Genomic DNA, 11,604 nt, shown 5'->3' with positions numbered 1-11,604 from the left:
ATGGCCGCTCTCCTCTCCTCGCCTCCGGCGCCGCAATACAGGCACGACCCCTTCGAGCAGCCCAGCTCGCCAAAGTGCTACTCGCTCCACGATGACCTCCCCGCCGACTTTGACAAGTCCTTTGGCTCCTCCATGTCCATCTCCGACTCGCTCGACGGACACTCCTCACAACCCCTCGCAGCAGCAGCAGCAGCAGCCGCCATGCCTCCAACACCCTTCCTCTTTGGCAACTCTCTCGGCCTCCCAACCGCCTTTCACGCAAAGTCCCATCAGCCCCAATTCCTCGCACAACTCCACCACCAGCCCACCTCCCACATCTCCCCGCGCCCCGCCAACTCCCTCGGCGCTGCCATGGGCACCTCCCTCAACGCCCGCTCCCCCAACCTCGCCGCAAAAATGAGCTCCCCCAAGGACATGGACATCTCCCCCGCCCCCGTCGCTCCCCTCGCCCACGTCGGCCCTTCCCCATCCGAAGCACTGCCCCACCTCTTGGACAACATCCACGTCGGAAGGCCATCCACCGCAGCTGCCGCCAATCTCCACCACGACCGTCTCCACCCCGTCCTCGGCGGCTCCACTCGTCCGCGCCCCCTCGCGGCAGAGCGCAAGTCATCGCTCCAGCTCGCCCACTCCATGTCCTCCCGTCTCTTTGGCGCAGAGATCGCCCTCAACTCCAACCGCATCTTTGCCAGAGACCACCAACTCCTCAGCAGCCCAGACAAGGAGCCTCCGCCCAAGCGCAGGCCCAACTCGCTCCCCACAAGGCAATCCGAAGCAAACGAGCGCATCTCCCAGCTCTCCGCAGCGCTCACCGCCATCGCACCGCCCAGAACCAGGCCGGCACTCTCCGCCACCTTCGACGGTGCCTTTGGCGTCGCCTCCTCCTCACAGCCCACCTCCAGCTTTGCCCTCCGCAGCTGCTCCCCGGATGCCGTCGCTTCTCTTAACAAGCGCAACAGCAAGCGCTCCTCGCGCGCAAGCTCCGCCGAGTCCTTCTTCGAAGATGTAGAGAATGAGCTCGGCGCACAGTCCACGGCGGGCGAGACTCAGACGACTGACGCCCACTGGCAGCACCGCGCATTGCTCGACCACGACCACGACGACGCCGCCGACGAAGACGATGCCAACCCCTCGCCCTCCCCATCCATGACCTCCATAGCCGGCAACATGGCCGGCACCATGGCCGGCTACTTCTTCGACCCCATGTCGCCCGAGAAGCTTGGAAGCAGGCTCGGCATGCCTCCCGTCGATGGGCCTAACCTGCTCGCCGCCATGTCCAGCACGGCCAACTCGCCGAGCGTCTCGTCTCCTCCCGCCTCGTCCCCGTGCACCAGGATGCCGCCACCCAAGAGGACCACCTCGCTCGGCACTCGCGCCTTTGCACGCGCAAAAACCATGGCTGCCGTCCCCAGAGTCGCCAGCGCTTCCTCCTCGGCATCCGGCTCCGGCTACGGCTCCGCCTCCACCTCCACCGCAGCCGCCGGTGCTGCTTCGCGCACCATGCTCGGCAAGCGCGCCAATCCGTACGTCAAGCGTCCCTCGCTGACCAACGCCACGGCTACCGTCAAGAGTGCCTACCCCGTGCTCGGCGTCGCCGGACAGACCAACCGCGTCGTGCGACCCACGGCTCCCGCGCCGCGTCGCTGCTTCTCGGCATTTGACCACCGTTCTGCGCTCGCGGCCGGCGCGCCGCCCTCCAAGCTGGCTGCCCCTGCCATCGACTCGCCTGCCTCGCCCGATCGACGCCGCACCCAGCTCTCCAGCCACGCCGAAATGTCCGACGCCAACGGCTCGCCCATCGCCCCCGCCATGCGCGCACGCACACGCCCCAACTTCCTGCGCCGCGGCAGCAAGGACGACAGCTCGCCGCTCGCCTACGGCACGGGCATCAAGCGCAGCGGCTCGCGCGGCAACGACATGGTCGACGACCTCGCGCTCGCCGACCCGGCCTACACAAGCTCGCCCGCCAGCGCAGAGAGCCTGCCCGGCTTTGGCGCGTCCGAGAAGGAGGGCAAAGTGCTGCCCTGCTTCAACGTCAAGGAGGACGGTCTCATGCGCATCACGCCGCAGACCATGACCGACCTGCTGGCGGGCAAGTACACCAACGCGATCCAGAGCTTCCAGGTGGTCGACTGCCGCTTCGGCTACGAGTACGAGGGCGGCCACATCCCCGGTGCCATCAACCTCAGCACCGTCGACCGCGTCGTTGGCCACTTTCTGACACCGGGCCAAGGCAGGCATGCGGGTGGCATCCAGCTTCCGCCGCGTTCGCAGAGTGGGCGGGCGGACAGCTACGGCAACCGCCGGAAACACGTGATTGTATTCCACTGCGAGTTTAGCTGCAAGCGTGCGCCGTCGATGGCGCTTGCGCTGCGTCAAGCGGACCGCGGTTTGGCACACGACTATCCCAACTGCCATTTCCCCGAGATCTACATCTTGCAGGGGGGATACTGTGGCTTCTTCCGCGAGTATGCGCAGCTGTGTGAGCCGCAGCAGTACATCTGTATGGATGATCCGCGCTTCGTCGCGCGTCGCTCTAGCGAGCTGAATGGATTTCGCAAGCAGTTCTCACGCCATCGCAGCTTTACCTATGGCGAGGGCAGGAGGCAGATCAGTCAGTCGTATCAGGGACGTCAGACGATCAAGGAGGAGGATGCTTCGTTGATGGACGAATCGCCGTGTTCGGGGGTGGCCAAGATGATGCCGAGGGAGGCGTCGTCTTCGTCCGTAGTGGTTAGGGAGGCAAACGAGCAAGCGGGTGATGCTAGTTTTGGCAGTGTGGGAGACTCGAGCTTCGAGGATGGTATTGGCGATAGCCCCTGTGCGGCGGCAGGGTCGAGGAAGCCTGTCACCATGCTCCTCCAGCCCAGAGTGGGTTCGCTTGGCAGACGACCGCTCCTGCGCGCCGGCACCACGGGCAACATCCTGCCGCGTTTCTAGCACACCCCCCTCTTTCCAAGATATCTTGCATTCATCATCATTTCGCATTCGTATTCTTCTAGTTTTCCTCGACCGCATTGCTACCATTTTCTTTGTTGCGTTTTTCAATCTTGCATCTTTTCTACCACCATGCACCGGGATCTTTTGCTTCTATGGTTTCTTGTCTGTGCGTTGTGTGATGTCGGAGTTTGCCTTGTCCACGTAAGGGAGTCAACGAGCTGTGCCTTCTCTTTCGCGGGAGCTGCATGCTCACTTGACGGTCACACACGACTTGCTGCATCAGTTCGGTTGGAATTGGTGGCCAACTTATACCGCATCGCTTCTTTCATCGGCCGTTCGATCTTGCATTTCTACCATGCACCAAGGTCTTTGCTTCTACGTTACTTTGGCTGCGGTGGTGTGGGTATAATAAAGTGTGTGTTGAGCTTGCTTGGTCCACACGAATTTGTCGATGCGGCGCAAGCATGCGTCTGAGGCGGCTGTCACCGCCATGTCCCTTCTCTCTTTCAAGGAGCTGGTCGCGAGCGCCGATGCCTTGCAATCCGGGGGCACAATCCAAAGCGATCACTAATTCAGTGTGTCTTTCCGTCTGCCGTTTGCCGAACGAGCTCAGCAACGCACTGATATTGGAACCTCCCTCTTGGAGCCTGCCGGCCAGTTAGCAGGTCCAGAGCTGAGACCCCAGCAACGGCTGTATCAGCCTTGGCAGCCACGACAGCAAACGTCGATCCTCGGGTGAGAAATGGCGTGTGAGCGCCTCGGTTTGCAGCTCAGCATCGAGATCGGATCAAAGCAGGTCCACACGCTCAAGCCGACGCCAACATGGTCGCCCTTGCCAGCCATGCAGGTCCAAATCGACCAAGACAAGGCAGCTCCAAATCCAACATGATGGGAACGCGCGGCTTCCTCTCTCGTCCAACCGAATGGAATCGGTGCGCCACAGCAGCAAGGCAAGACAAGACGAGTGCACATCGCAGATAAATAGCAGCATATGCTCGAGCTTACAATCGACGCCGTACTCCCATTTAAGCCACGATGGACGGCATTGCAAATGCGGGTTGGTCGACATGCCACAAGTTTTGCTCGGACCCAAATTACCGTCTCTTCGTCCTCCTGGGCCGACGGGGGTTTGTGGTTGTCGGGGGTCCGGATGTGCCTGTTCTCGAAGGCCCAGGGGGTGGTGGATTTTTACGAGTTGACCGATGTGACCGAAGCAGGCTGGATGCGGAGCGGTGGAAGTTGTGCAAAATTCGAGCTCCGAGAGATGGAGCGAAAGCGTGCATGCGCCACCGCCGTGTGGCTGTCCAAGTCTGCATCTGCGCATCATGGTGTTGGCCTTGCATGGATGCATTGAGAAGCGCATCCCACGTGTTTGCCGCATCCAAGCGAGCCGGCGGCGGCGGATTCGGCCATATAAGTATCCCCCATCCCCCCACGGCACCCTCTAGCTTTGCGACAACCCCACAATGTCCGAAAAATCCAGCCTACAAGAGTGCCAACCCATGCTTGCCCCGCCTCAGCCTCGTCGAAGACAAAGATGGCTGCTGGTGACGGCGGTGGTAGCGGCGGTGGTGGTGTTCAGCGCCATCTTCTTTCCTGTGTACTTTACACGTTCCCATCAGCGCAGCGGGGATGAAGGGGTCTCCGCCACCAATGACCGGTCCATCACGACTCCGGGGGCCGTGTGGCAGCAGAAGACGCAGTTCCGCGACCTGGATGATTTCAGAATCAGCTACTACTCGAGCGGCCAGAACAACTCCAAGGTGCTCTCGAGTCTGCCGGCTAGCGCGTACAAACAACAACAAGTGCGCATCGAGATGAAGAGGCCCAATAAAGCCTTGCGACGACAAGACCTCACCTCCTCCTCCTCCTCCTCCTCCTCCACCACCACCACTACACGCACTGCAACACGAACTTCAACAACGTCCACACGCTCCACACCCTCCTCCACTTCGACCACTTCGACAGCGACACCTCGGGCAACATCCGGCAGCGTACTGTCGATCTTCTACCCGCGCAACTCGTACACGCCCTCGGAGCTTCCCGTTGGCGGCACGCAGTTCTACGCCCAAACGCCCTTCGACCTGTCGCGCGCCACATCGGTGACGCTCAACTACTCGGTCTTCTTCCCTGCGTCGTACGACTTTGTGCAGGGCGGTAAGCTTCCCGGCCTGTACGGCGGCGACGAAGGCTGTGGCGGAGGCAACACCGCCCAGTCCTGCTGGAGCACTCGTATGGCGTGGCGAACCAACGGAACAGGAGAGCTCTACGCCTACCTCCCCCAGGACAAGCAGAACATCACCGCGCTGCTCGAAGTGCCCCCCTACAGCTACGTCAATCCCGACTATGGAATGTAAGTCCCCCAACCCCGACGCCAGCGATGAAGGATCATAAGCTGATGCACTGTACGAGGTTGTAGTTCACTGGGCAGGGGCGCGTTGGAGTATGCTCGAGGTGGATGGACGAATATCTCGCAGACCATCACGCTCTCGACCAACAACACGCATCCCAACGGCATCTTTGACATTGCAGTCAACGGTAACAGAGCCATCTACTTTGATCAGGTCTACTTCCCCGCCCGCATCAAAGGCATCCTCTTCTCCACGTAAGTCCCCCCTCTCTCTCGTTCCCAGCTCTTGGCGAGTTTTGCTGACCTGGATGGATGGGGTGTAGCTTCTTTGGCGGTGCGACACGCGACTGGGCCACCCCGCGCGACCAGTACTCGTACTTCCGCGCCTTCTCGATCCGCATCAACGCCATCTAAGATTGCTGGGTGATTTGTTTGAACATGATGTCGAAATCCACGTTGCCGCTTCGTTCGGCATCCTGGCTCGGACTGACGGGGTCCACCCTGTACCCTTGTTGCCTGTAGAACTCGCAGGCCGGCTTGTTGTGGTCGAACACGGTGAGCATGACCTTCCTCATCCGGGCCGCCTTTCCCAGCGTATATACGATGTCCATCAACTCTTTGCCGAGTCCATCGCGCTGGTTGGCTTTGCGAATCTGGATCTCGTACAGATAGATCACCTCCACCTTGTCCTCTCCCGGGCGCCGCGTCGGGTCGCCCTCAACCGACCGCTCCGTGTCGAAGCGGAACATGGCGAAGCCCGCGATCTCGGCGCCTTCCTCCGCGGGGGGCCGGATGATGGCAAAGCGCGACTCGGCATCGAACAGCTCCTTCTTCTTCTCGGACGGTTTCCACCCCAAGGTGCTGTTGCGATACATCGCCTTCATGTTGGCCTCGAACAGGGAGAAGACGCGCTTGCGCTGCTCGGACGATAGCTCCGACGCATGCTGCAGCTCCAGCGAGTAGCCGGACGCTTTGAGGCGCGCGGAAAGCGGGTTCTTGGCGCGCGTGTTGCGTGCCTTTTGAACCATCTTGAACAGTTCGCTTGACGATGCGACGCGAGCCGCAGACAGCGCAGCTGCATAGTCCACCTCGTCTTCCGCTTTGACCGACGCCGACTCCTCCTTAACCTCGCTCGTCCCCGATTCCGACTCTGTCTTCACTTTTGACCCCGAGTGGGGCTCCGTCTTGAGTGCGGCATCTTTGAGCGCCTTACCCTTGCGACCCAGCAGACCTGCCGCCTTGAGCGGACACGGCCTGTCGACGATCTGTGCCTCTCCCTCCTCGTCCTCGACCTCCTCCTTGACCGTCGCAAAGCCCTTGGCGGAGCAGTTGGCGCACCGCTTGCCGTGCTGGATGAGCAGCACATGCAGCGGATACTTGAGATGGCCCGGCACACGCTCGTGCAGATGATAGTACGTCTGGTCTCGATTCGCCTTCTCGGGCACCCAGCCCAGACTCTTGCACAGCCGAAACACGTGCGTGTCGACGGCCATACTCTGGCGTCCGATGCAGAACGCCAGGACGCAGCTGGCGACCTTGGGTCCGACGCCGTTGAACGACACGAGCTCCTGCATGATCTCGTCGTCCGTAGCGGTGTGCAGATGGTCTAGCGAGAGCTTGCCGTGTTTCTCCATGGTCTGCGACAAAATGCCCTTGATGGTGCGCGCCTTGTTGTTCGCCAGCCCACCGCAGCGGATGGCTTCCACCAGCTCCGACTCGGGCGCGGCGTGGATGGCTTCCCAGTTCCGGCGACCAAAGTGGTCCGTGAGAGAACGGTGCGCGGCAGCCGAGTTGCGGTTCGACGTGTTGCAGCTCAGCACGGTGCGGATCGTAGCATCGAGCACCGAGGGGACATCGCCACACCCGCCGTACTTGTCGTCGCCCTGCGGCGGGGTGTATCGCGGTAAGCCCCTGCCACCCTCCGACTCGCGCTTGTAGCCATGGAACTCGCCGAGGATCCAAGCTACCTGTTCTGCTTCGGCCGCGGTGGGCAGTGGATGGTCCGGAAACGGCGACCCAGTGATGGATGCCTTGTACGAAGCCAGCTTGCGCTCCGACGTGCTGGCCTTCTTGGGCGAGCCCTGCGCCGATCCTGTATCTTCCTGCTTGATGGTTGCGGTGAGAAGGTCCTCGATCTCGGACGGGTCGACTTTGACCGCCTCGCGTTTTCGCTTGGGCGTGCTCGGCGGCGGCAAACCGTCCATGTCCGATTCGCGCTTGATGGGTGTGGTCGAGCTCGATCGCGCCGCCACCTGGCGTGACGACCTGCGCGTACCCGCCATACTCGTTCTGGTCCAAGCCGACGCGAGGCTAGTCGAGTAGCTGCGGGTGGGGAGGGCGGCCACACGCGGCAAGGCAGCCGCAATACTGCGCACGGCGTGTAAAGACCGAATCGTGGCGCGACTCAGCGGTGCGATCCTGAGTTTCTTCTGTCAAGCTGATGCTACACCGACGGCTGTATCTTTTCGTGAGTAGCTGGTGCGAAGATGAAGCAGCGATGGTGGTGGGATTGAGAACGTCAAGAACATGGCTTCCCCGCAACCGAGTGCTTAGCAAGAAGATGACGTCGAACGACCTCGCGCACCGCTCCACGGCACTTCGCCAGTCTTCTCAAGCGCTGCCAAAGTGGAGGTCCAATTTTATTCTGTACGACGCTCACGCCCTAACAAACAAAGGCCCGCGCTCAAAAAGTAGTCCTCTGTCCTCACACCAACTGCCTCAGCACACCAACGACTTAGCGCCAAGATCATGAGCTATGCTGACATGCAGTGCGGTAGCGGCTACTGATACAGAATGCGCACAAGGCCGAGGTCTCCCGCCTCGATGAGCTCCCTATCGATGCCGGTGCTCGCCCAATTAGCCACGCCGCTCTCGTCGGGATCGACGCCCCATGCCGAGCCCATGCCGAACCCGCTCGAGTCGCCCTGCGTGCCCGTCCTATTCGACTGGTGACCCGAGCTCGCCACCCCACTCAGATTCGAGCGCCCGGCGTTGACCACGCCGCTGAAACCAGACATCCTGGGTTTGCTCCATCCCGAACTCGCGCCGGCGCCGGCGAACATGGATCCGGCCGCACCGGGCCACCTCCTCCAGTCGCTGCGCTGGGTGGAGGCCATGTCATCGTCGTCCGTGTCGCCGTCGGACATGCGCTCGTGCGCGTGGCGCGCCACGCCGATCTGCACCAGCATCTTCTCGAGCTCGGGCCAGCTGATCGAAAACGCGGTGCACAGCTCGTCGTCGCTGTGCAGGCCATCGAGCATATCGATCAGCTCGGGCGGGATCACCACCGCCGTCTGGGGGTGCGGGTGCGTACCACTCGCTCCTGCAATCCCAGATGCTCCAGCCGAGATCACGCCGCTACCACCTGCACCACTGCCGCCAGGGATGGCTGTGCTCAGCCCAATCGCACTCGCGCGCTTGCGGGGTGAGCGTGGATTGCCCGATCCAGCCGCGACGGATGCCCGGTCGTTGTCGTGCGTCTGGAACGCCACCGCCGCCACATCCATCGCCGTCGTCGTCGGATGGCGATAGTTGGCTCGACGCACACGGGTGAGCCGCTTGGTCGGTGACGTGCCAAAGTTGCTCCCGCCCGCACTGAGGTGCACCGAGTCGCCCAGGTTGGACGCACTCGGCGTGCTCCCACCGCCCGTGCCTCCGCCGAGCACAATGTTGCTCAGCCGCGCTTCGGAGCCGACACGCCGCGCAGGCTGACGCGCGGTCACACCGGGGCTGTCCACGCTGCCATCGCGCCCGATGCGCTGCGAGCCGTATGCGCCACTCATGCCGGACAGCTCGCGCGGGCGGCGGTCTCGCGGCTCGCGGCTGCCACTCTGATCGCGTCGGCCCGGCGTGTCGGCACGGATGCCCGAGTCGCCCGGCTTGGCCATGGGCGAGTGGACCACGGGCGAGTTGCGTACCGTCGACACCACCGACGTGTCGTAGCGCCCGCCGTCGGCGCTCCAGCGCGTGCCGAGGTAGATCGGATACCGATGCACGCGGCGCAAAAAGCCCTGGATCACGCCGAACGAGACGAAGCGGCGAACGTCGATGCCCTTGTCGTCAAGATCGTTGTCCTCGATCCAGTCGTGCAGCGTCTTGCCTGCACGGAGCAGCGAGTAGAGCCTGAGCAGCTCGGGATACGACGGCATTGGATAGCCCGGCCTTGTAACATAGGTGGCGCACTCGCGACCCAGCGCCTCGTCGTCAGCCATCTTGGCGATGGCGGGCCGCACGGTGTACATGTTGAAGTACTGGAAGATGTCGACGACGACGATGCAGCCGTAGTGCACGAGATGCTCGAGGCATGCGCGCGTGAGGCCGAGATCGGCATCTGCAAGCTGCGCGATGCGCTTGACGTGGTGCACGCCATCGATGAACGGCAGGATGCGGCGCAGCGTGAGATCCCAGTTGCCATCGACGCGCGACTGTAAGTCGAGCAGCGCCACGGGCACGTCCCAGTCGTTCACCGCGGGTGGGTTCGGGTATACGGGGAACAGCTTGAGGTTGATCGCATCGCGCACCGTGCGGCCGAGTCCGTGCGGCGGCTCGCGCCTCTCGACGAGCGCCGTGCGCTTCGACGTGTCGGCCGTCTCGGAGCGCAGCGCATTCACCGAGTTGGACAGCGCCGCATCGATGGTCCTGAGCGACACGATGCTTTCCGTCAGATGCTCGAGCGAGTTGGACTCGGGATCGGCAGCTCCGGCGCCAGCTGTGCTGCCGCGGCTGGAGCGGCGCGTGCCAGCAGCCGTGTTGACGCTGTCGTACGTGGCGCTGTCGCGGTTGGTGAGCACGTTGCCCAGGCTCTCGGCCGCACTGAGCTCGCGGCTGAGCTCGCTCTGTCGCTTTGTGCTCACGATGCCCATCGCGTTGTCGCGGCTTTCCTCCGAGGGGAATGCTCCCTGACCGGGTTCGTCGGTGAGCGCCATGATGGTCGACGACCTGGCCAGACTCGGTCTGCGGCCTTCGATGGTGGTGGGTGAGATTGCGGATGCAGGAGAGTGAGGACCGTCGGATCCGATACCGCTGGCGCCCGAAGCGCTATTGCTTCGCAGCATGGGGAGTGCATCGTTGCGAATGGTAGTAAGCGGACTGAGAACGCGACCGCTGTCGGAATGGGAAGATCCCGACGCCGAAGTTGAGCGAGAGCGCGCCCCAGCTCCTCCTCCGTTGGCGCTCTGGTGCTGCTGGTTGTGCATGTTGCTGCGTGCGGTCGGCGAGGCTCTGGACGGGCTCGACATCTGAATCTGCTGCATCTGCTTCTGCTTGAGCCGCTCGTTGATGAGGTTGCGATGGTGCTCGCCGCGCAGCGAGGCGAAGCTGGCACCGAGCGAGATAAAGTCGTCGGGCCCCAATATGGGTGAGACGAGGTTGTGGGTCTCGGGGCTGTTGGGTTTGGAGTTGGACTTGAGATACGACGTGTAAGGCGCTTCGGGCAGCGCGACGAAGCTCTCGCAGTACGAGCTGAGATCTTCGAAGAGCTGTTCGATGATGGCGTACATGCGCGGCAGGCTCTTTGGGCTCGAGAGGAACGACTGCGTCTCCTCGAGGCCGCGGAGCACACGTCCGCACTTGCGAACCACGGGCTCGTACGCGCGCACATCTGCCTGTCCCTCAAACACAAAGCAGAGGTTGAAGATGAAGTTGTTGCGCTGGTACTTTGCCGCGTCTTCGATGAGAGTCGGAAACCCGAGGATCTTGTAAGACCGGAGCTCCCTTTGAGGCTTGGCGCTGGCGTCCGCACGAGACGCTTCCCTTGGGCGCACCGAAGATGCGCGCGACGAGCCGCCGGACCGTACGGATCCCGACCTTGGCTTTGCTGCCACGGACGCAGCGCGTGAGGGGGGCGGTTCGTCATCGCGCCGCGCCACGACTGTGCCTCGTGCTATGGAAGTGACGAGCCTGCCGCACAGGGGCGCTTTTGGGATGAGGTATTCGGAGAGGGCGGAAAAGTCGAACAGCGGCTCTCCGCCAAGCACGCCGGCATTGACGTTTGTGTGGGCATTTGTGGATCCTGTTTTGGCGTTGGCACCATCGTGCTGGTCGCCCGACTTGGACGGAGCGTGTTCTTCGGTGATAGCGCCCTCGGGAACTTGGTAAACGACCTTGGGGCCTTCGGTGGGATGGAAGACGGCGTAAAAGACGGCGAGCAGGCGCGGAAGGAACTGCTCGTCGAGAGCCGGTATGGACATGTTGGCGGCGCGGCTTGCGATGCAGAGCAGGCCACTTGGATTAGATAAGCGATGGGTGGGGCTGGTGGAAGCGCAGCATATCTGCTTGCTTGCGAGGTTCAGCGTGTCGTTGTGATCATTGTAGTA

At 62.4% G+C, this 11,604-nt stretch overlaps 3 protein-coding genes across 3 annotated transcripts; 2 read left to right on the top strand and 1 right to left on the bottom strand.

Moving 5' to 3' along the window:
* Positions 1–2,940, top strand: PAN0_001d0595 (uncharacterized protein; the record flags this gene model as incomplete). The annotated part of the gene is made up of 1 exon (XM_014804210.1): positions 1–2,940. The coding sequence occupies one exon, from the start codon at positions 1–3 to the stop codon at positions 2,938–2,940; it is 2,940 nt and encodes a 979-aa protein (XP_014659696.1).
* A 1,466-nt stretch (positions 2,941–4,406) lies between these two features.
* On the top strand, positions 4,407–5,549 carry PAN0_001d0594 (polysaccharide lyase family 14 protein; the record flags this gene model as incomplete). The annotated part of the gene is made up of 2 exons (XM_014804209.1): positions 4,407–5,293; positions 5,372–5,549. The coding sequence occupies 2 exons, from the start codon at positions 4,407–4,409 to the stop codon at positions 5,547–5,549; spliced, it is 1,065 nt and encodes a 354-aa protein (XP_014659695.1).
* A 151-nt stretch (positions 5,550–5,700) lies between these two features.
* On the bottom strand, positions 5,701–11,478 carry PAN0_001c0593 (urea transport-related protein; the record flags this gene model as incomplete). Its single annotated transcript, XM_014804208.1, has 2 exons — positions 5,701–7,657; positions 8,075–11,478. The coding sequence occupies 2 exons, from the start codon at positions 11,476–11,478 to the stop codon at positions 5,701–5,703; spliced, it is 5,361 nt and encodes a 1,786-aa protein (XP_014659694.1).
* Between the last annotated feature and the right edge of the window lie 126 nt (positions 11,479–11,604).

This window comes from Moesziomyces antarcticus (genome assembly GCF_000747765.1).
Source record: "Moesziomyces antarcticus DNA, scaffold: scaffold_v10001, strain JCM 10317, whole genome shotgun sequence".
Lineage (NCBI taxonomy): Eukaryota > Fungi > Basidiomycota > Ustilaginomycetes > Ustilaginales > Ustilaginaceae > Moesziomyces > Moesziomyces antarcticus.
Note: the sequence above shows the minus strand (reverse complement) of the source record. Positions and strands in the feature narration are given on the sequence as shown.